This window comes from Melanostigma gelatinosum (assembly GCF_949748355.1).
Source record: "Melanostigma gelatinosum genome assembly, chromosome: 4".
Taxonomy (NCBI): domain Eukaryota; kingdom Metazoa; phylum Chordata; class Actinopteri; order Perciformes; family Zoarcidae; genus Melanostigma; species Melanostigma gelatinosum.
This window is the reverse complement of record NC_136637.1, coordinates 25,580,136-25,602,745: the sequence shown is the minus strand read 5'-3', so window position 1 is coordinate 25,602,745 and position 22,610 is coordinate 25,580,136. Positions and strand designations below refer to the sequence as shown.

The 22,610-nt window shown below is 44.2% G+C and overlaps 3 protein-coding genes across 4 annotated transcripts; 2 read left to right on the top strand and 1 right to left on the bottom strand.

Moving 5' to 3' along the window:
* Positions 1-1,074: 1,074 nt before the first annotated feature.
* Positions 1,075-11,359, top strand: crlf1b (cytokine receptor-like factor 1b). 2 transcript variants are annotated; one of them, XM_079267970.1, is made up of 8 exons: positions 1,075-1,241; positions 3,345-3,623; positions 4,245-4,374; positions 4,591-4,763; positions 6,702-6,859; positions 7,427-7,595; positions 8,962-9,143; positions 9,981-11,359. In XM_079267970.1, exons 1-8 carry the CDS (start codon positions 1,184-1,186, stop codon positions 10,002-10,004), a joined length of 1,173 nt encoding a protein of 390 aa, XP_079124096.1. In that variant the 5' UTR covers positions 1,075-1,183; the 3' UTR covers positions 10,005-11,359. The 2 variants fall into 2 exon arrangements, with proteins under 2 accessions (XP_079124096.1, XP_079124097.1); XM_079267971.1 differs by having other exon boundaries at positions 8,962-9,147.
* Positions 11,360-11,561: 202 nt separating this feature from the next.
* Positions 11,562-14,558, bottom strand: rex1bd (required for excision 1-B domain containing). Its single transcript, XM_079267972.1, has 5 exons — positions 14,433-14,558; positions 13,305-13,387; positions 12,954-13,158; positions 12,114-12,202; positions 11,562-11,920 (listed from the first exon to the last, which is right to left on the bottom strand). Exons 1-5 carry the CDS (start codon positions 14,433-14,435, stop codon positions 11,848-11,850), a joined length of 453 nt encoding a protein of 150 aa, XP_079124098.1. The 5' UTR covers positions 14,436-14,558; the 3' UTR covers positions 11,562-11,847.
* Positions 14,559-17,190: 2,632 nt separating this feature from the next.
* On the top strand, positions 17,191-19,843 carry fam78bb (family with sequence similarity 78 member Bb; the record flags this gene model as incomplete). Its single annotated transcript, XM_079266546.1, has 2 exons — positions 17,191-17,567; positions 19,321-19,843. 2 exons carry the CDS (start codon positions 17,191-17,193, stop codon positions 19,841-19,843), a joined length of 900 nt encoding a protein of 299 aa, XP_079122672.1.
* Positions 19,844-22,610: the final 2,767 nt, after the last annotated feature.

The following is a 22,610-nucleotide window of genomic DNA, read 5'->3' as shown; positions in this document are numbered from 1 at the left end:
CCCCCCCCCCCCCAAACACACACACACACACACACACACACAACCTGCAGAGCTGCCTTCACTGCAGTGCACAATGTGGCGAGGTTGACATTCATAGAAAACGTGTCTGACAGTAGAAAAGCACCAAGCTGCGGGTGGCAGATGTCCTGCAGGGCGGACAGATGGACTGTCTGTTGAAGTATTGACAGTTCATACATAATCAATGTCACAATTATCGGTTAAATGTTAATATCCTGCTGGAACACGTGAGAGCTACAACACATTTCAGCTGAGGACTGATTCCCTGGAAAATCAACAACTGATAAAAAAAACAAATGTTGTCCTTGTATAAGTGTTTCGATATGAATACAAATGTAACTTGATGATGATTATGAATGTTGTTAAGATTGTATGAATATTATACAGCGTGTACCTTAAAATAGTTATCAGATCTTTTGTACACATAATCTATGTAGCATCATGTATTTGTGAAATAGAGGAGAAGTAGTGATGTAGTGGGGTAAATGTACAAGTATACAATGGTGATACTCAAGTAAAGTGCAGGTACCTTAAAATTGCTCGACTGTAATAAGTGCAGTACTTGAGTACATACATTTAGCCAACTCCATCTCTTTATGACATGATATTTCCAGAAAAGGGTGTTATTTTCATATGGCGAATATTAGTCTTATTCCACATAAAAATATATCAGTGTTATGGGAGCAATATACACTGATGTTTCTTGCACACAGTATAGTTGTAATACTTATAGGCTACAAACCTGAAGGTTTTATTTCAGTTGTCATGACCTCACCTTGAGTTGGCAATATAAATACATTGAATGTGTAATGTTGAACTTAAAAGTTTCTGTGTGCGTGTGCGTGCGTGTGTGTGTGTGTGTGTGTGTGTGTGTGTGTGTGTGTGCCTCAGGGAGGGGACACACTGAGCAGCACTAATGACTTGTAAGTTACTAGGAAAACAAGGGAGGAGCAAACAGTATGAACTGTGTTACAGCAGCAGAGTCGTCGTGGAGTTAAAAGGAAGTAAAGCACTCAGTTCGGTCTCCAGACTTCCACTGAGGAGCCAACATTTGGTCTGAGAGCAGCCGCTGCTCGGTTCCTCCGCCAACTTCACCTCCTCCACCTCTCCCCGTCCCGGGAGCTCGGACAGGAGCGAGAGGGAAGGACGCGCAGCTGAGAGCACCATGTTTCCCTTCATGTTTCTCCTCCTCCTGCTTCCACATGTGCTGGTGTCCTCTAAACGTGAGTACCAAACTTTAGTCGACTCACAGACCGACTCGACCCACTGCACGTTACCGCGATTTTGTCGGTGCACACCGGATAGGTGCGTCATCTTAAAGCAGCGCAGTCAGCTTTAAGACAGAGTTCTCATACTGAGTTGCTGTATGGAGCCTTCAAACTAATAAAACCATTTTTTAAATCAACTTCATTAATATCATCATGAAGGGGGACTTTTTGTCACAAGTTGAACCTGCCCAGGTGCTACAATCACCTATAATCCCATATAATAATTATAATAGATAACCAGAGAGTGGCTTTTCTAGAAAGTCAGATGCATATTATGACAGTATATGTATTGTATATACTGCGAGATTGATAGAGTACGTTTTGTACAGGATTTTGATTCAGGAAAATCGACAGAGAAGGAGTTTATGGTTAAAATAACCAAACAGGAATATTAGCTCTTGAAAAATATATGAATTAAATACCTGTCAAGTCAAGAAACTTCATAAAATGAATGTAAAAAGTATAGAAGAAATTGAGCCAATATTACTATTGATATCAGCCACTTAAAAAAAAACCTGGTAACTATATATCAGCCAATATCTCTATTTAACATGAACAAAGATTCTTTCGTTCTGAAGTTGTGTGAGTACTGAGCGGAACATTTCACAGTCAAAAATAAAGTTATCGGTGCTTTCTGGTGGACAAATTCTAGGTATACATCGTCTAATCATATGGTGATATCATTGTCCACTAAAATGAATCCTCATGAGAGTAATGAGATGCGATTGTATGGTGCTTCAGACAGAGCAAGACCTTTTAGACGTGGTGGTGATGATGAGACGCATTTAAATCAACGGTGTTCATCAGCGCTGCTGCATGAAGCAACTGCAGAAGAGACAATAATAGTTGTTAAAAAAGTTATTTCCATGCAGATTTATAAGCATAAAACTTTTATAAAAAACATGTAAAACACGTGCATGTTTGTCATCTTTCTCATTTAGATTTCACTGTTTTAAATTGAATATCACGGCGGCCCAAAGGTCAATCCTCACACTTCCTGCATGTAGACACAGTGTTCATCCGTTTACATTCGTCTTCATATATTAGATGCTGCTGGAAACAGCGCAGTGGCTCGTATGTTGGAAAGCTTGTCCAGAGCAGGGTTAATACAACTCTACCCTCGTATCTCTGAGAAGAGAAGGAGCCCAGTGGTAACACTGCTCATGGGCATCAATCACAAAGGCAAACTTTAAGTCGAAGAGGGGTCGTGGTATGGAAAAGCGTTCAAGGATTTTACCGACACAACCAGGGTGACCTTTTCTGACGGATCCTACTGAGGCTCCATAAATCGTCTTCATTATGGGTCATAAATATGTGCCGCCGAGCTGCTGCTCTGTTGTGGTGCAGTGCTGCCGCACTCCTCACACAAACACTGAGATTTCTTACGGCTGGAAAGAGATTTGGACTGACTGTGTTCAACACAGGAAAAAAAAAATCAGGCTGCACCGGACCACCCAATGCATCTTATTATAAGGAGTGGCACATCTATGAAAATTAAAAGTCTGGAAAATCAACATGAGCATGTTTACTGCATCTTTACGCTTTGGTGACCTTTAATATTTTTTTCTAGCCTTAAAAAAAAGATAGAAATGAATTAACATCTGGTGCATATTAAGTATCAAATCATGCAAAAAAGGGAGGAAACAAATGTGAAATCACAGGAACTAAAAATATATTTGCATTCAACAATTAGGATAACTAGCTCTAAAGTAATGAGTTGATTAAATGTGTAGTCTATTGTAAGACAGATAAATTATAATTTTTTATGATTGATAATTTGTCATTTATCAACAAAAAAAAACGTTGAACACATTTGTAGGTTCCAGTCTCTTAAATGTGGAGATTGGCAGATTTTCTTCGTTTTATATTTTTGTCAAATTAATATCTCTGGATTTTGGACCTTTGATCGGGCAAAACAAGCAATTTGAAGTCATCACCTTCAGCTCTGGTAACATGTGAAGGACATTTTGCACTACATGACGTGAAGACAAGTAAATGTGCATTAGAAGAGAAAGAAAGGCGTTTCTGACACTAACCACGCGTGTTTCCACCACCCAGAAGTAGCGGTCATCTCCCCTCAGGATCCCGTCCTGCCGATTGGCTCCAGCCTGACAGCCACGTGCACGCTGAGCCCCGAGCTGGGCCTCCACGCCAGCACGTTGTACTGGGCCCTGAACGGGATGCGTCTGTCCAGCAGCACCTACAGCGTGGTGAGCCCCAACACCCTGAGCGTCACACTTCATAACCTCAACGGCTCCCGGCAGCAGTCTGGAGACAACCTCGTGTGTCACGGAGCAGATGGACACGTCCTGGCTGGTTCGTGTCTCTATGTTGGCCGTAAGTGGAGGATTCTCTGACCGTGCGGTCATATGGAAACGTCTCATTGAGATGCAGTTGGGCTCGGGAGGCTGGCTGTCAGGCTTTTAGGAGGCGATAGTGTGTGTATGATTTAATGAAAAAGAAAAACACATGTGTGAGCTCGGTCTAATGAAGTCGTAGTTTGTTAATCAATCCAAACAAGCATGCTGGATGAGTTCAAATGCAGAAATCTAAAAAGATTGTTTCGCTCTCAACTGGTGTCACACAACCTTAAAATAACAAAATTGTTGATCGGTTGTTTATCTATTTGGGGAACCGATATAAAAACAGTTTGATGTGAACTCTTTCTATTTTTAAAGCGTACTTGATGACAGCGTCTTTGCTTTAAAGTCTGTTGATTGAGCTTTTTGCTTGATGGAGTGAAGGCTTCTGGTGAGTTGAGAGGAAATTAGCCATATGCTGTTTGCTCGCTCGTAAATTTCAGCATAAAATAAGATTCACGCTAAGTCGTCATTGTTTTTACTCTCTCGTCAACGCCACTTTGTTACTTGATTGATCTGACAAAAACTTTTTTTCGCTTCTTGTCTTTTTTTAAATATGTCTTAACTTTATTCCCCCCCCCCCCCCCCCCCCCTCCAGGGCCTCCAGAAAAGCCAGTCAATTTAACATGTTGGTCCCACAACACAAAGGACTTGAGCTGCAAGTGGAGCCCGGGGGGGCGGGGTGAGACCCACGTCCGAACCAAATACACCCTCAAGTACAAATTGAGGTGAGCGCCCCAGACCTGCTGCAGCTCACAGGTGCTCACCTCGTCCGACACCATTCAGGTAGACTGGCAATAAATGCATTCGTGCCGCGTATAGTTCACCATCTGCAACAAACCCACTACGCTCAGAGGCGTTGCTGTTTCACTCACGTACACTTCACTGTGCAAAATAGTCAGAAACAAACGTCAGAGTTCATTTTGGTGTTTGTTTCCGTCCAGGTGGTATGGGAGAGAGAAGGAGTGTGAAATTTACAGCACAGGGAAGCAGCGTTACTCCTGCTACATCCCCCGCAACCTCGCCCTCTTCACCCCGTATGAGATCTGGGTGGAGGCAGCCAATCAGCTGGGCTCTGCCACCTCTGACATCACCAGCCTGGACATCCTCGATGTAGGTGGGTAAGCAAAGGTTTTCGAGGATGTTGCCTTTTTCCCGATCCTTTCCTCCCTTTTGCTTTCTTGTCCCGTCTTCTCTTCCATTTGTCTGCAGGCCTCCTGCATATGGCTAACACACTTCGTTAGGGGAGAGGGGGATTTATTTTTATGGTTCGCTCTCTCCAACCCGCCTCTGTAAACCCATTATGGGTTCAGGCTGCTTCTCTCAAAGAAACCGTTGTGTTGTACAAGTTAAACCTCACTTCCGATGCATCTCTGGTAAAGGCTTCGCAGGTTTCTTAGCGAGAAATTTGAGGTTACGATGTACGAGCGACGGACGGGTATATCGTACAATTTCTCCAGTGCTTGGTGTGAAAGCGTGGTGTTGATGCCTCCAGCAAGCCGAGTGCCACATTGTGAAAGCTGTGTTTATTGTCCGTGACTGGGCATCCTCTCCGACCTTTCATCCTCACTGCACACTGAGGAACAGATACGCTGGAGCTGCGAGTGGGTTGGAGGAGAAGGAGGAGCGTTGCCATATGTATGATGCATTGCACTGCCCCAATAACAGAAACAATAAGCTGGGAGTATATTTGTTCTGGCTTGGTTTCCCTCTCTCCCTTGAGCTGACTGCAAAAGAACAAATCAAGCTGAAAAACAGCGTCCCGCGCGCAGCAGTGAAGGATATCTGAGGCAGCAGGTCACAACCAGGAAACACTTTTACAAGTTCTTTAATAACTTCCTCTCTTTATCTCCTGTCCTGCCGTCCCTTTTATCTTTCCCTCCGTGTTTCTCTTTTTCAAAGCCCTTGATTTGTTTGCAACCTTTTTATTGCAGTCGGGAAAATGTTTGACTGAGAGGAACAACACACTCTGTGCTCTTCTCGATAGAACATTCATTCCCTTGCCTTCCAAAGTGGAACCTTTAATTTAATAATGATTCTCTTGCGTAAATCTGTGTAAAACAGATTCATGTATTTGTATTTCCTTTGCTCCCAGCTGGCAATTATTCACTCGATGTGTTTATGTTTGCATTCATTGTTACGACACATTTTGGACATTGCAGTTTGTATGAGACTGTTGGTTTGCACTCCTTAAACAAGTGAAGAATGGAACGTTGGTACATTCTCTTGTATAAGGCAACGTTACACAAACTACTTCCTTGTCTGTTGCCCAAAACTATAACATCATGCGGACAAATTGGGTACGTCATCCCTAGAACTGTTTTTGGTGACAGCACTTTTAAGTTCCATGCCTCCATTTTTTTTTTCTTTGCTTATCCTGGGCTGGGTTGCGTGAGCAGCAGTCTTATCAGGATATTCCAGATGTCCCTGTCCCCAGCTACGCTTCCCAGTTCTACCTTGGGAACCCCAGGCCCGTTCCCAGGCCCGTTCCCAGGCCCGTTCCCAGGCCCGTTCCCAGGCCAGGCGAGGTATATAATACTGCCAGCGTGTTCTGCGTCTACCCCGGGGCCTCTTACCACTTGGCCCAGAAAAACTTCTAAAGGGAGGAAATCTGGGAGATATCCTGATCAGATGCCCAAACCACCTTTGGTTGGTCCGAATGTCTGAGTCCGGCCACCCAACAAGGAGGTCATTTGGGCCGCTTGTATCCACGATCTCATTCCCAGAGGTGAGAGTCGGAACATACGTAGATGGCCTGATAAATCAAGAGCTTTGCATTCCGGTTCAAAATACTCAGAAAAACTTTGTATTCGTCAGGAAATAAAGACATTAAACTAGTATTTGAGACAGACGGCAATTTGCTGGCTGAGAACTGATAATCCTCTTCATAAAGAATGATGAGGTATGATGTTTGTCTGCCCTCAGTGTTGTAGTAAAATGTCCACTGTTTCATCTCTCTGAAGAGGATATTTAAACCTCCTGTATCCTGTATCCTTGCCCTGATGACTGTACATCTGCTGTATACTAACTTTTACACTCCTCCTCATCCGTGCAGTGACCACTGACCCTCCTGCCAACGTGCAGGTGAGTCGTGTCGGCGATCTTGAGGACCAGCTGACGGTCCGCTGGGCCAGCCCCCCCGAGCTCAAGGACATCCTGTTTCAGGCCAAATACCAGATACGCTACAGACTGGAGGACAGCACTGAATGGAAGGTGGTCCACACACACACGGACCTGCAGCCTACGCACACTTTGTCTGTCGCTATGACACCTCTGAGGCAGCTGTGGAAATATTTGAGGTGCAGCGTTGCCTGATCCATCAAATGATGAACGTTAAAGTTGCTCCTGCTGCACCGCTCAGGCTCCTGCATGTGGCTTTCATTACAAAGCAAATAACACTTCTGTAAAAAAACAAAAAACCTTGACTGCTGCTTGATTCTTTGCTGGTACATTTTGAACACTAGCTTTCATCCAGCAGTGCCGTGGTGAAGCTTTAGGAAACTTGTATTCTTTCAAATTGCGTCTTTTGATATTTTTTTTGTCCACAGCTCCTTCAATATTTTGTCTCTGCTGTGTTGGTACTTGCAGTGTTCTTTGAGTTACGGATTCAGTATTGAATGAGAAGCTCAAGCTACAATGTCTTTAAATGTATAGACAACATTTAAAATGCAAACGTCAGATAAAGGGTTCGTAAAATATCCTGTTCAACTGAAACACTGAGAAAAGATGCAGAAAATGTCTGTATATTTTGAATTAAGAAGGATTTCGACTCTTCTACAGGTGGTGGATGATGTTGGTAACCAGACGTCTTGTCGGCTGGCGGGCCTCCGGTCCGGTACCGTCTATTTCGTCCAGGTGAGGTGCAATCCAGTGGGCATCTACGGCTCCAGGAAGCCCGGCATCTGGAGTGACTGGAGCCACCCGGCTGCCGCCTCCACACCCAGCAATGGTGAGCACATTGCGGAGAATTCTTTCTTTTTTTTAAACAAGATTGAATGAACAAAAGAGATCCTGTGTACTCTCTACAATCAACACCAAATGTTTAAATGTATAAGTGAAGTCTTTCCTTTCATAGTCCGTCTCGTGTCTTTAAATGGCTTTTAAATGCTTCCCAAACGTCTGTGATGCCCATAAATCTTGACCATTCGCTCCTTTCTAATAATCAACCTTTCATTGCCAGAAAAAACAATGTCCTTATCCCCGTTTCAACATCCTGGATAAGCAGATCCGAACCGCATGTGGCTCAGGGGAAAGCAAACATCAATAGGCTGGATACCTCGATAGAGATCTCCCAGCAGAGGATTAGAAGGGACTGCAAAAAGCCAGGGGACATTTTGATAGATTTTTGTCGTCGGCTTCAAAGATTGATCAAGTTAAAAAGCCGGTTGTCTGTCCGCGGCACACACAGGGCCTATAAAGCTTGAGTGGAAGCAGCTTTGGGGGCAGGAGGAGCAGATAATGAGTTACATAGGTTATGCGGTATTTACTCCCAAAAGGGAGGAAGTCGTTATCGGGCTCTGTTGTTTGCCACAAAGAATTGATTGTAGCAGACCTACGACTTTCAGGAGCCTTTCCTCCCCCGACATAGAAGTCTGGTACAGCACGTCCACAGTTCAGAGCATTATTACACAAATAATGCTCGTTGTATGAAACTGCTTACGTCTCGCTTTGTGAAATTAAGCATCATGAATCATCATAAATGTTCACTGAGCAACTGTTTTTAAGAGCGGTGAGCTTCTGTAAATGCTTCTTTGTTGGATGTGTTTTTAGTACTATGCCAGAGCATTGTCTTAGGGTTTGAGACGGATATTAGAAAAGTGTAATTTCTATCCTACCAAATACCTTTGAACTTGGGTAAGTCAGTTCGATAGTAAGCTCTCACTATTCATCCTGTGGGGGATATGAATGCGTCTACTCGATATCTGAACTGTTTTCCAGAGACGTCTGGGTACATATAGAACAATTAAAACATTGCAAACCATGAATAAGTCAATTTGATAGATGAATCAGAAGGGAAAAGGATCACTAGCAGCTCCACAACAGATATTTATTGAGAGTGAATTGTATTTTTCATAATTTGTTGGTGGTTTTAACTTGATTTCTATCGTACTTTTGGCGTTTACACCTAAAAAAAACATTGACTAGAACATGTGACCATGTCAGTCACATCCGTGCTGGCACATTAAGCAGCTGGTGCATAATCTGTACACCACCTTGCTCTTGCGTCCTAACTGTAACCTTGACGCTGTTCTCTCATCCTCCCTTCCTCACTACCTCTTCCTCACTACCCCCCCCCCCCCCCCCCCCTCTCCCAGAGAGGCTGCCGAGCGGCTCCTGCGATCCCAAGCCCGGTGAGCAGAACTCCACCCTGCGACGGGAACTCAAGCAGTTCTTCGGCTGGGTCCGCAAGCACGCGTCCGGCTGCAGCGGCATGTCGATCAAACTGTACGATCAGTGGAGGGTGTGGCTGCAGAAATCGCACAGAACGCGCAACCAGGTCGGTAAGCAGAATCTCTCTCTTTCTTTTCATTACCTCTGCTGAGCTACACGCACACACACACACACACACACACACACACACACACTAACAGCCATTGCTGCATTGAGGTCCTGAACTGAATTTCTGACCCTGCCTTTGTTTTGCCATGTGGTCAGCATTGTTCACAAACACAAAGAGGACTGATTTCTCTTGAACTGGCTGCCTCTGTGAAGTTTCAGCCCGTACTTTGCTGATCAGGTAAAACGTGCGGTTTTTGACTGAACCGGCCCAGAAGTCTCTCTGATTTTTATGACATATCGTAACGATGTAGACTTGATCCTAAGCGGAGGACCACAACAAAGAGCGATGAGAATGTAAACGCAATTAACGGCCCACTGCAATGTGTTCCCTTTGTTTTCTCTTGGCGCGAGGAGCCCCTTTCACAAAAATAACTCGGGCCAAATGGCACGCAGAGCCTCGGCATCTTCTCTGTGTTTACGTGACTTTGCGAGGAGTTCGGATGCTTCAGCCACATCCTCTGCCGCACGGTCCTTGAACTCACAGAAGCCCTCACTCTACCTCACTCAATTAGCTCGGGGGTCTCCAGTGTTTTTGTGCTGAATAATGTCTCTGTTCACGCACCGTGACGGGTTCCCATTGATTACCTTGAGAGAAAGGGAGCCGGGGGCGATACGCAGAGAATAAGTAAGAAATGATGCAAAGAAAGTAGAGAAAAAAAGAGGAGACGAGAGAGAAGTGGCAGCCAGACGGAGCGATTATCGTGATGATTGTAAATGACATGCTTTTCCCCGTTGAGTTATCCCAGTGTGAACCATCTGCTTTTTGTCTTTTCAGATTCTACAAGGCGATAATTCATAGCAGCGCCGCTCAGCACCACTGCGGTGTTTAATTCAAGCGCAGCATTCAAACGTTGACAGATAACTGGCCCCGAGGGTCCCAGCTGTGTGAGAGGTCCAAAGGCCCGCCTGAGGGATACTGCAGTGTTTGCTCACACAGCCTTAACTTGAGTTTAAAGGGCCCGAGCGGAAGATAACTGAAGTGAGACAATGCAGCCTTTTTCTGCACTTTCCGCTGGCCGAATCTGTCCGTTGGATCTGTGCGCACAATCGAATGTTAAGGCCCTCAGTAACTGCACTTCTACTCCGAAAAAAGGTTATCGTCAGTTTACTCATTTTATGTATGATAAGCAACTTATTAATGACACTTGTATGTCAGGTGATACTGAAGCATTGCTGTAGTAAGTACAGCAAGTATCTAAACACAATGGGGGAACTGGGAACAAAATGTTCAAAACAAGCCGAACTCTACTTTTCACTTCAAGTATTTCGGTCGAGCTCCCGGCTGATTGATTGGTGTGGCCGGTAGGATAGTTTGTCTCTACAGCTATGACTGATGGAAATATTTCTTCAGAGTAAAGCTGCCATTGATGATTATTTTCTTTATCAAATAAGTTGCTGATAAATCTCAAATAGTTTGATCTATACAATAATCTAAAGGCCAATATTATAATATATTGTCTGATAAACAGCCCAAAATAAAAATATATTCAATTTAACTGGAACTGTGACTATTTGGCATTTTTCTGCAAAATAAATCACTTTCTGTCGATCGATCGTTTCAGATGAAGTTCAGTGAAAAACTAATTTGTAAAATCACTGAAGATCCGTTTGACCACAGTCATGGCTCTCAGTCATATCGTTAAGCTCAATTGACGCATAAAGGGACAGACATGATTCCAACTGGCTTCCATAATATCCACAATATGTATGCATCACTTACTTGCTGAGTTTGGCTTCATTGTAGGTTTAAGTTTGGGGTTGCAGCAGGCGAACGAGGGAATTAATGAGTGGAGTGACTGTGCGTTAAGCTTGTCACAAAATAAACAAACTAGTATTCAAAGTAAACTTTGGCTTTAGTCAAACATAAAATAAAAAACCCAAAATAAACTTAATCCTTTCATATATCGGTCGCTTGCGAGTGGTAAAAACAGAACACTCTGCACCCTCATGTCACACACCTGTGTCTGTTTCTGGTGACGGCCGCTGATTGCATCACTTTAAACTCAAACTGCGACACCTTGTAGTTCTTAAAGAAAACAAACACGACTCCTGCAAGAAGCAATCAGACATCAAGTGGCGAGCGATCTAAAATGTTGCGTATGCACACCAATTATATTGTTAAATTCAGATATTATATGTAGCAAGTGTGTTTAATCTGTGAAATGCAGACACTGCACTGTGTGAGTAAACCATTTTTTAAGATGTTTTCATACTGTTTATATTTTTTTGACTGCATATTTTAATGTTTTTTTGTTTAAATTATATTCTTTTCCTGCACCAAAAGTGCTTCTGAGAAATACTCTGTGATGTATAAAAAACAGTAAAAAGTCAAACTTCTCTTTTTTATTTTTTAAAAATACAACTCAAGTAAACAAAGAAGCCGGAACGAACCACCAGGAATTATTGAACCTCTAGAGTATTTACATTTCTTTCTCTTTTTTGCTGAGGTGTGCATTAACAAAAACACATGACTACAAGTACAAACACACGGAGCCACAATGTGAAAAGTCCCCTGGGTGGAGTAGGACTGCTGCAGCGAGCAGGGCGGCGCCAGAGAGGGATCGATAAGTGCAGCTCAGGACTCAAAGATGGAAGTTTGCAGCAGAGCCGATCCGTCGTCTCCGCCTCCTGGGAGCCACCTGTCAATCAAACTCCTCAGAGTCATACTTAAAGTCCTGCATGATTTCACTCAGGGCCTCTTTGTTCTTGATGATCCTGGAAAACACATTAGTTGTTATGTTACAAACATCTGCGAGCATCTTTGACAGTTTATTTTACAACCGAAGGGTAGTCCGCGAAAGTGGGAGGAAATAGGAAGTCCTGCAGAGCTGACAGCAGTCTGATGGCGAGTGAGTGGCTGGGTCAGCGGGGAGCTAACGCAGTGAATGGAGGCAATAGCTGCTCTTACTCGTGCTTGATCTCCTGAATCTGTTCTTGACAGTCCTCGTCCTCCGGGTGATCCTGGGCCCGCTGCCTGGCCAGCTGCAGCTTGGCTGTCTGTTGAGAAGGCACATCAGATAAGATTTATGCAAACCATTCATCAGCGGAGGACGGAGGGGAGACTGAGGACGAACTCCTACGATAATAGGAGCTTTATGACATTACTGGCAGGAAGGCGGTTGAGTTGATAAAACTTCATACAACCTCTGAACTCCAGATGTATGAGATGTGGACCGTTAAAGAAGGCGGGAACCACCGAGGCGTACTGTTGTAACACACATCTCAAACGGTCTGCCCAATCGTGATGAGCGTCACAGGCAGACAGCAGCTCTCGTGTCACGGACTTAAAAATCAGAAGCATCGTGTAGTTGTCCTCCGCGTACTTTAAACATTTATGACTTGAGCTGCCAGCGTAATAATAAGAATCTGAATTCTTAACATGACGATGGTGAAACCAGGACTTGGAGCAAGAGGGAGCTTATGAAATGTTTTGCATAGGAAGTCTGCCTCCTTGTGGTGAAACTGTGGGACTGTATCACACATTTAACAAAAAGTGTGAACTTGTAAGTAAATGCTTCTTTTAAACGCTGCGAGTTGGATTTTACTTGTTGATGAACCCTCTTTAATCATTTTGTCTCTTAATTATAGATTCATTTAAATAATTGCAAAGATGTTTGTGTGTATTTTCATTAGTCTGCATCTAGAGACAATCAAAGTTAACGGCTCTGCTATCAGTACTTTAGAAGTCACGGAGTGGGATTTTCTGCCGTTTTCTGGATTCAACATAAAAGCCTTTGTGTTGACGTACCAGTTCAAGTTTCTGCTTCTCTTTGCTCTGCAGCTTTTCGATGTGCTCAGAAAGGGGCGGCCTGTCGAACTCGTGGTGCAGCTTCCCTTTGATCTCCAGCATTTCCTTGGAGATGCCGCAGAAGGCCTGCGTTATCTCATTGACCAGCTGCCTGTAGTGGTCAAAGTCATAATGGGGCCCTGTCCTCAAGTAGGCCTCATGTCCTCTGGAAGGCAGTAAACAACACAAGCAGAGATGAAAGAGGCGTACAATTTAGATGTTTATGTGCCTGAAATGAAGGACCATGATCCTCCGGAGACATATGCAGAGACTTAACTACAGTGTGGTGGGTCATACTAGATACAAACGTACTCATCAAAGAGCTGATACGTCTCCACCCGCTCAGACTGAAGGTGATAGAACCTCTGGATCAGGGTTGTAAAGTCTGTGGGGACCTACAGGGAGGAAATAAGGAGAGTTAACACAACACGCAGAGAGAATGAACAGCAGAGGTGTGGCCTCGAGTCACGTGACTTGCTCTCAAGTCAGACTTGAGTCACAGGGGACGACTTCATACTTGACAAAATCATGAGACATGTGACTTCATGTCTCCTTGAGCCTTTTGACATGAAAATACTTGTTACTTGTTAAAAAGTATGTAATTTAAAAAGTGTGCAACGAATCAATTTTATTCCTGAAGAAACTCAAATTAACGCTATTCAAGTAAACACTCAATTCCCCAAATCCATTTAGTCTTAACTACTCCAACTGAATACAATAACATTTTATACATTATTACTCTGTTGTTAAAATGGGATTACCTTTAGTGAAGAGCTCATGTCACTTGTTTAGGACTCGAAACTCAAAGTTTGGGACTTGAGTGCAAAGACTTGACATTTAGCCTAATTGTGAGTTGCAAAACAATAAACTGGTCCCACCTCAAAATGAACAGAATATGAATCCATCCAAGATATTATTATTATTATTACTATTATTATTATTACTGTCGTCTTTACTTTAATCAAACTGAAACATGTATGACGAATATACTTCAACTATAAAACACTGAGCTAAATATTTGTAAAAATGTGTATCCATATTATTATGAACTAATTATGTTTTGGCCTTTGAAAAGACTAACAAAGCCCCTTTGCAGTTAGAGCTCTCACAATCTGCGATATTCTTTTGAAATGTTATTTAAATTCTCAAAGAAAATACTCGATTATTTACATAATTTTGAACAATGTAAGATACTAGACTTGACTGGTTGTAATTCGTGTTCATAAAGAGGAAATAAAATGAAGGCTTGTTACACATGACTCGTCTGATTTAGCTACAATGAAGTAAAAAGTGCTCTAGCTCACTAACCCTGGCACTGGTGCTGCAACTTCACCTCCACTAGCCAAGTTACCATTAGCTTTGATTAGCTTAGCACATGTGGAAGTATTAGTTTCGAGGCTCTCAGACATCTAACAGTAGTATAAAATGGCAGCTACTCACCATGTTAACCTGCCAGACAGCACTGTCGCTACGTTCCCACGGTTTATCACAGCGACATGTTTATATTGTATAAATACTGGATGTTGTTTCACTTCTGGGTGTGAATCAGCAGCCTGTCTGCCCTGCCACCCGGAAGTGACGATGCTGCGCAGTGTAGAGCGTTTGTTTTCAAAATAAAAGTTCTTGACCGACAACAGACTTGCACAGTTTCTTCTGTAGCGGCAATCGACAAGAGTAAAACTGTCTTGTTTTTTAAAAAAAGGTTCGTTGAAACATTGTTACTCTTTGTTTGAATTACATTTCCACTGTCGGATTTAGTCATTCATTTGTAACAAACCCTTCCTCTGTGAAGTGATGCTGAGCCTTAAGCTCTTCCCGCAGCTTTTCGTCCATTAAGCTACAGCAGCTTGAGAGTTAAAAAGCATAATATAAGTGGTAATATGAACAGTATTCACAAGATAAGAGTGTAGGGTCTTAATGAAACAAATCTACAACATACAGCAATGGGTTTATAGATTCAAAGCTCATTATTTTATTAATTAATGTGTATGATTGTAGCTCCTGAAAATGTTATTTTTGCATCTATAGTCGAGGCTCTCAAATTATAAGGAGGAGGTAACGGTCTGAACAAGTTGGTATATTTCTTTCATTCAGTGAAATAACAGTAAATACATTGTATGTTTAAAAGTATTGACTTATCTGGTATGCATATTTTAATAAATATACGCAATTGGAAGTTCAAAAACTATAGACAATGTGTTTATCGTTCCATCCATAAAAAAGTTGAAATGACAAATGATTTCGTTTTGGACCAGAGTATTAAAACTGACAAAATGTCTGACAAAACATAAAAGCATCAAGAACAAAGCATGAATAAATTATATTCTGTAAATCCTGCATTAAAAACCTATATGCAATAAAATAGGAGTGTGTTTAATAAAATGCACATATGAGAATGAAAACATTAAAGGATAAATACATGCATTAATATAAGACAATGATGTGAGGTTTGTGTGTGTGTGTGTGTGTGTGTGTGTGTGTTTATGCGCGTTAGGTGGTGGTTGGTTGTAAAGTGTTCAGCAACCTGTTCATTCTATCTGCCATTAAAAGACAGTCAACATTTAGTAAAGTAGATTGTTTGCACTTCATTTATTTTCCTGACTCACGCCATTGAGTGACAGATAAGCGCTGTAATTTGGCCTGTTTCGGTCATCAGTGTAACTCCTGCCTGTAAATGGAGGGATCTTGTATTTATGCAACAGAATGAACAACAATGTCCCCACAAGACAACTGTTTCAAGAGCTTTCTTTTTCATCTCGTTTTTTTTATGCCAGCATGGATGAGAACTCCTTCAATTGCCCAGATTTTGTTTTTATTTGAACATTTACAACCTCATGACAATGCATGCACGGAGACAGCTTGTACCTTTTTGTGAGTTGGATTCGACAAGACTGTGACGGTTTTATTTTGAAAGGAGACTGCCACTAACCAATCAAGTGTTTCTCTACACAATGTATTTTTATATTTCATTACAGAGGCTGTATTGTTAAAAAAAAGGATGAACAATAAGACATGAAGTGGTGTTTTATAAGCACAACATTTGTGGCTAAATAATCACAAACATCCCTCCTGAGATGCAGCAAACACTATACCTGTTGCTTTATATCTTTACCCCCATCATGCATATAATTACAGCCAATCCAGTGATGGGGGGGCTTATCTGCTTTACGTTCATGCGATTAGAACACGTTATTCCAGTTTGGAGGAAAGAGGTCGCGAGGCTACTATGTGCAGACGCGCGGGCACTCCTACGTCCCCCAGTCTCCCTCTGCCGCTCATTGGTCCATTCAGCATCTTCAGCACCACGCAGGCTGAACAGCGACACACAGCCGGGCAGCTTTCATCAGACGAGGACGCCCGCACGGCGGATACGCTGCCCTGCACGGTTACTATGACGCTGTTTTAAACAATATTATTGAGCCATAATGTCATTGTGTCGTCGATGTATAACGTATGTTGACAGTCGGTTTATTTGTAGCTCGTTTTCTCCTTCGTGTTGACCGGGAACGACCCGCCTGTGTCGTCTTAACTCCGCGAGAGGAAGCTGTATACTCCCGTCACAGATGCTCGGACAAGCATGTTCTGTTCGTTTCACCGGGTTTCCCTCCCGTCGAGTCGACAGGCATGACGGACGGTAACGCCGCCGCCGCTCAGGGTATAGGCAGCAGCAGCAGCAGCAGCATCTCATGCACAGTGCCGCATCAACAAGCCTCGACGCCCGACCACCGGGTCCCCCTACCGGCGCCCCGGTGTCCCCCGGTCCCCCGACGCCTGTTGTGACATGACAGCTCGGGGAAGGAAGAAGAGGATCAAAGGTTACGGACAGGGGTTCGAGCAGGAGCGCGGGCGGGTCGGATCCTCGAGGAAGGGGCACGCGGAGACGGACGGTGTGCACCGTTTGAGTGGAGCGGATACAACCAGACCCGTGTCAAAAATTCATGTGACACGCTGTTAATCCCTGCAGGGTGTTTCTCTCCAGGGGGGTTCAGAGCACGGGGTTAGCCGCGGAGCAGCGCCCCTGGAGCCGGTTGACGTCCCCATACATTAGCGAGGCGGGTCCAGGGGGATTGAACCTGGGTCCTGGTCTCACTGGACCCAGCTGCCCCCCTCCCTCATGTGGTCTCACTGAAGCCTTATTGTGATTCTGATTTGGGCCTACAGCGTGGTAGCACCCACCTTTGCCTTACAGTTTCGTCTGATGCACAGCCTCATAGTGTTGATACTGGTCGAGTCCCAGTTAGCAGCGCGGTTCCCCAGGCCTGGCAGGCTCACTTGGCTGCTCCTGACCGTCACCTTCACCTGCACAGCCATGGGCTGCATCCAGAGCATCGCCTGTAACAAGTCGCGCATCAAACGGGAGAACATCGTGGTGTACGACCTGTCCGCCACCATAGACCACTGCCCGACTGTCATCGAGGAGAACTCGCCCATAGTGCTTCGGTACAAGACGCCCTATTTCAAAGCCTCGGCGCGGATTGTGATGCCCCCCCTTCCTCGCAATGAGACATGGGTGGTGGGCTGGATCCAGGCGTGCACCCAGATGGAGTTTTACAACACCTATGGAGACGTCGGCATGTGAGTTCACGCCTCTGTCACCTGTGTCCCCCATCCCGCACTCTCGTGACGTGTTTTTGCGGATATACTGTATAGAATAAAGTGCGAGTGTGCCGCGCGTGCGCTATACGGCTGGCTTGCACGCTCCGTGTAATCCCGCGTTCGCGCTTGTGCATCACACTGAGTCGCACAGAGGAGCATTTGTGCACGCAGCAGGTTAACTGTTCTTGTCAGCCTCCTTCATTCAAACGCCCACCGACAGATTCTGTTCCTGTGACTCTGGCACCCAGTTAGAAAAGCTGCTATTAGAGGAGCTAAACAACAGTTGATGCTCTCACATTCAAATTGTGCCCACAGAGACATGTCCACCCCCACACCCCGACGACACACACACACACACACACACGCGCGCGCGCGCTATCTGGAGGGCATATGTAAGGTGGTGTTTAATCCTGCTGGGTTTAGGGAGTGGGTGGTTTTAGGGGTGAGAGATTGGGCTTTTAGGATTGGACATGAAAGCACAACACATAGATGAAAGGGGGACACCAGATGACAAAAACAGTTTGGCACAACAAAGAGATGATGATAATCCACTGACATACTGAACCACGAGATATCATTTGGCGGTTGTTGTAGTCTTATTGCCAGCTGGTGTCTGGATAAGAATTGTAAAGGCTTTCTTAAATTATCTTGTTTCTGCAAAAAAAACGTACAACTTTTCACACCTCAGAAACACGAGTATACCAGCAATCCCTTATACACATGTGAATTAAAGAGTCACCTCACCTCCAAAATTGTAAAAAGTGGAGGTACCATCGGGTGCAAATGAACTGGCAGCTCATGTATTAATGTTTCTCGCTGTGAAAGGAAGGCTGACACGAATGACATCTTTGAATTGCTTGATTTGGCAAAATAGTCTCAAAAAGTACCAATTCACAGAGAAACCCAAGAAAAACACATTTGAGAGCCTCAGACTGTTACTGATAAATAACCTACATGAATAATAATGTAATTCAAAATGAATTAACAAAATAGTTGTATTATTTTCTTATGATTGACTAATCAACAAGCACTGGTGAAAGGGATTTTCTTTAACGTCAGGATTAATTATTTTCTATTATCGGATGAGAAACTCACAAAATGTGTATTGTTCATCTGTAGGTCAGACCTTTGAATGATGTCGGAGAATGTGCCTGCAGCTTAAACTTAACAGCAGTGACATATCTTCTGTCTGCTGACCTCCAGTAGTTTAAATACTCACCTTGCTGCAGTGCTGTAAGCTATATCCAGCTTTGGCTACACAGACAATAATTGTTAGAAGGATCAATTAATTTTTGGTTTCGGTCTTTTCATGGGATTTGTTCAAAAACATAGAATATCACCAGATCCTTTAAATGAATGGCACAAAGTTAGACTGCCCAAAAATGTCTTTGTTTCCAGTCTCACTCTGCCTTCCAATACCCGGACTATCATACGACCTAACACGCCAGAGAAAGATTTGAGAGGTCCCAATAGAATGCCAAAAATACCAGGATGTACTGCACCTGGTCAGATTTGACAGTATGCAAGCCAGCATGCTTGTCTTGCTATTCTCACCCACAATCCTCTGCACAGCAGAGAAATGAGCAAGAAGGTTCAAGGTGCAATGTTATGACGCAGTCCCCATTGAATGCATCCTGCTTGTAACCGTGCTTTGTAAGGGCAGCTGCTGTACGTGCTAAAAGGAACACGTATTCAATCAGGACCTCAAGTGATGGTGTCCGTCTGCTTTCAGGTCAAGTTGGGAGCTGCCTCAGCTACGAGAAGGCCTGGTGAGGGCCATCAGCGACTCAGACGGTGTGAGCTACCCCTGGTACGGAAACACCACAGAGACCGTCACCATAGTCGGCCCCACCTCCAAGCCATCGCGCTTCATCGTCAGCATGAATGACAATTTCTACCCCAGCGTCACCTGGGCCGTGCCGGTCAGCGAATCCAACACGCCCTTACTGACTAACATCAAAAGAGACCAGAGCTTCACCACCTGGCTGGTGGCGCTCAACACCACGTCCAGGGAAAAGATCCTGCTCCACACCATCAAGTGGCGGATGAGGGTCGACGTCGCGGTGGAACCGTCCCTGCCTCTGGGCACCAGGGCCCAGCTGGTGGGCCGGGTGCACCAGGACCAGCCGCGGGTGCTGAGCCGCATGGAGCCCATCCCTCCCAACGCCATGGGGAGGCCCAACGCCAACGACGCCCAGGTTCTGATGTGGAGGCCGAGGAGGGGGCCTCCGCTCGTTGTCATACCGTCCAAGTAGAGGGTTGAGAGCATCCGATTGGCCGCTTGTTATATGTCATCACAGTGGGCCATCAAGCAGTGAAACGGCTCAAAGCATAATCAGATGCGACGACAAAAAAAACAGCAAAAATGAAGCTCTATAAGCAGGCTGAGACTTATGACAATGGCACAAGTCAGAGTTGCAGTCTTGTGCGTGTAAAATCTCGAGGGGACAACTGCCTTAATTCCCCACCGCTGCCTTTGACGATCCAGAAAGCGTGTTGGTCTCCACTTCTGCCGCTGTTGGGTTTGCAGGCCTTCACTCCAGCCCGGCGCCGCTGAGCACAGCGGACTTTGAAAATCCGCCAGCAGTGCAGGAATGTAACGCTAACCTGTAACTTACTCAGGCCCAGAAAGAAAACGATCAAGCTCAAACACAGACCCTGTTTGAAAAAAAAAGAAAAAGGTTTTTCAGCCTTAATGATGACATACTGCTGGCCTGCTCTGTGCTGTGAAGTGAAGTGCAGTGTAAGAGTGTACCCAAGGAAAGGTGATTGTGTTTAGGTGTCATACAACACTGCTGCGGGGTGTATTCATCACGGACAAAGACAACGATAATATCAACTGGAATGTTACGGGATGACGTGCTTTTAGAGATGGCGTGAGTGTGGTTGTGTGTTTTCTATAATGGAGACCCAGGGTTGGGTCCAGGTTTGCTGCTTTGTCACACCAGACTGCCTCTCTCTCTCTCTCTCTCTCTCTCTCACACACACACACACACACACATTATGGGGCCTCTTTTGTGATTATGTTACAGGGAGGAATATCTTTCCAGATGATTTAAAAACATAGCTTGCCAACATTCATGCATCCTCAGAACAACTTTGCTTGTTACATATCACAGAAAAATGCAGAAATCACAGCTTTTGGATTTCATGATATGCACACGATTTGTGCATTGAGAAGAATCTTGAATGAAGCCCTGCAGCGGGATTTTTGTTTTTTCCCCCAATCACAAATGGCCAGTTCATCAAAGCTGCAGAGCGGCTCTCTCTACCTGCCTTTTGAAAGCCAGTGATGCCTGTTGTTGGCGACAGACTTCCACAGTAAAAACACAACATAGTCTTTCCCATGTCCCATCTAATCAGATTTGTCAGGTGAAGAAGCAAGGTTATTTCATTCTGATGAAGTGAGTCGGCCTTCAGTGACAAACGGAGCTCAAACACATCCTTATCCAGTCAGTATTTGTCGTTTAAGAGCAAAGATTAGAATAGGTTCACCTAAATTACAAAGAGAAGTATCTGGCCATGATGATTTGGGGGGATTTTATTTGTCCAAGTTTGGAAATGTTGTTCAGTGAGATTTGTGCCTTCCAACCAACACAATGGAGGTGAATGGAATTTCTCTGGCGATCAAAGATTTTAACAAACTGCAATTAAGAAAGACAGCTATGCTAGCAGCTCTGTGATGCTAATAATAACGACGATGCTTACATGCTGTAGAAAGTGTGCTCATCATCTTAGTTTAGCATGTTAGCTAGTAGCATTTGCTTATTAGCTGATGGGAATCTCCTCTTTTTATTTGGTCATAAAACAAACTGATGGACAAATACAAATGTGAACAATGATGCCAGTAAAGTCCTTCAGTCCTCTGGGCATCATGAATATCTCACCACCGTTCTAGTAAAATAGTTGACTAAAAAGTTGGTTTTTATAGGAACAGTTTTAAGTAGAAAGTATTTACAATGAACGCTGGTTCTGGAGAGACACGTATAGATGTTTAAAGGAAGTTGTCAAAGCTTTGGACACCATGTGGCACTCCATTGTATTGGGTGGGAGGCAGATATCTGAAAACCTGCAAACATAAAACTGAAGCTTTCAACATGGCTAGATACTGAGAGTATAAGAAAATGTGCTTTTTGTCGTTTGTGTGGAGTACAGTATTTGGTCTACACAGATCTTTTATAAAATGTGTTTTTATGAAGATTCACGACTATGGAATATTGTGTTGACTCTGAAAATGTTGCTTATTGTTCCCCGGGCCGGTCTATACGTTGTATTTCTGTTCATACACACTCAGCACTCAATGGGCCACAGAAACGGGTCATGCTGAAGTGCTGAGCTGGTTCCAGATGAGACAGAGATGAAGAGAGACCGAGGACGTAACCACGTTATCTTACCCATGCTGCTGCTGCTCATTACTCCTGGTGCAAACCGAACGAGCCTTCACACACACACACACCTCATCTGGAACGACCCTGGGAGTGTCTCTGCCGGTGTGTCGCACGCCCTGCAACACACTCATCACACAGAGAGGCACGGACGCTGGATATTTGGACATGCCTATTGTAGCCATGACACAGGAGCAGTTTGTGAGGCATCCGAGCGCCCATGATGACAATCAAGGGTAACATCTGGAGCAGCACTTTTAACTGGAGAATCAAAAGTAGGTGATCTTTACTGGTCCGTGATTAGCAGAGGATTGAGGCTTTTGTAGGGGGGAAAGAAAGCAGAAACTCTTTTTCCACATGTTGCCCCAATTAAATTCTACAATGTTGGCGGAAATACGTTTATACTTGACCACGAGGTCGAGGGTCTTAAGTGTCTTTTACAGTAACAGATGTGCCTGAGGACCGGAGGTAGAGCGGTACACGCCCCCTCACGAGGAGCTCGACTCATCTGATGGAACTTGTTCTGCTGGAGTCTTAATGCCGTTATTGGTTTCAAATGGCTGGGTAGTGGTGTTTTACAGTGTTACAATGTGAAGGACATGAAACGTTTACAGTCCGTTCTCTCAGACTGTCTGGC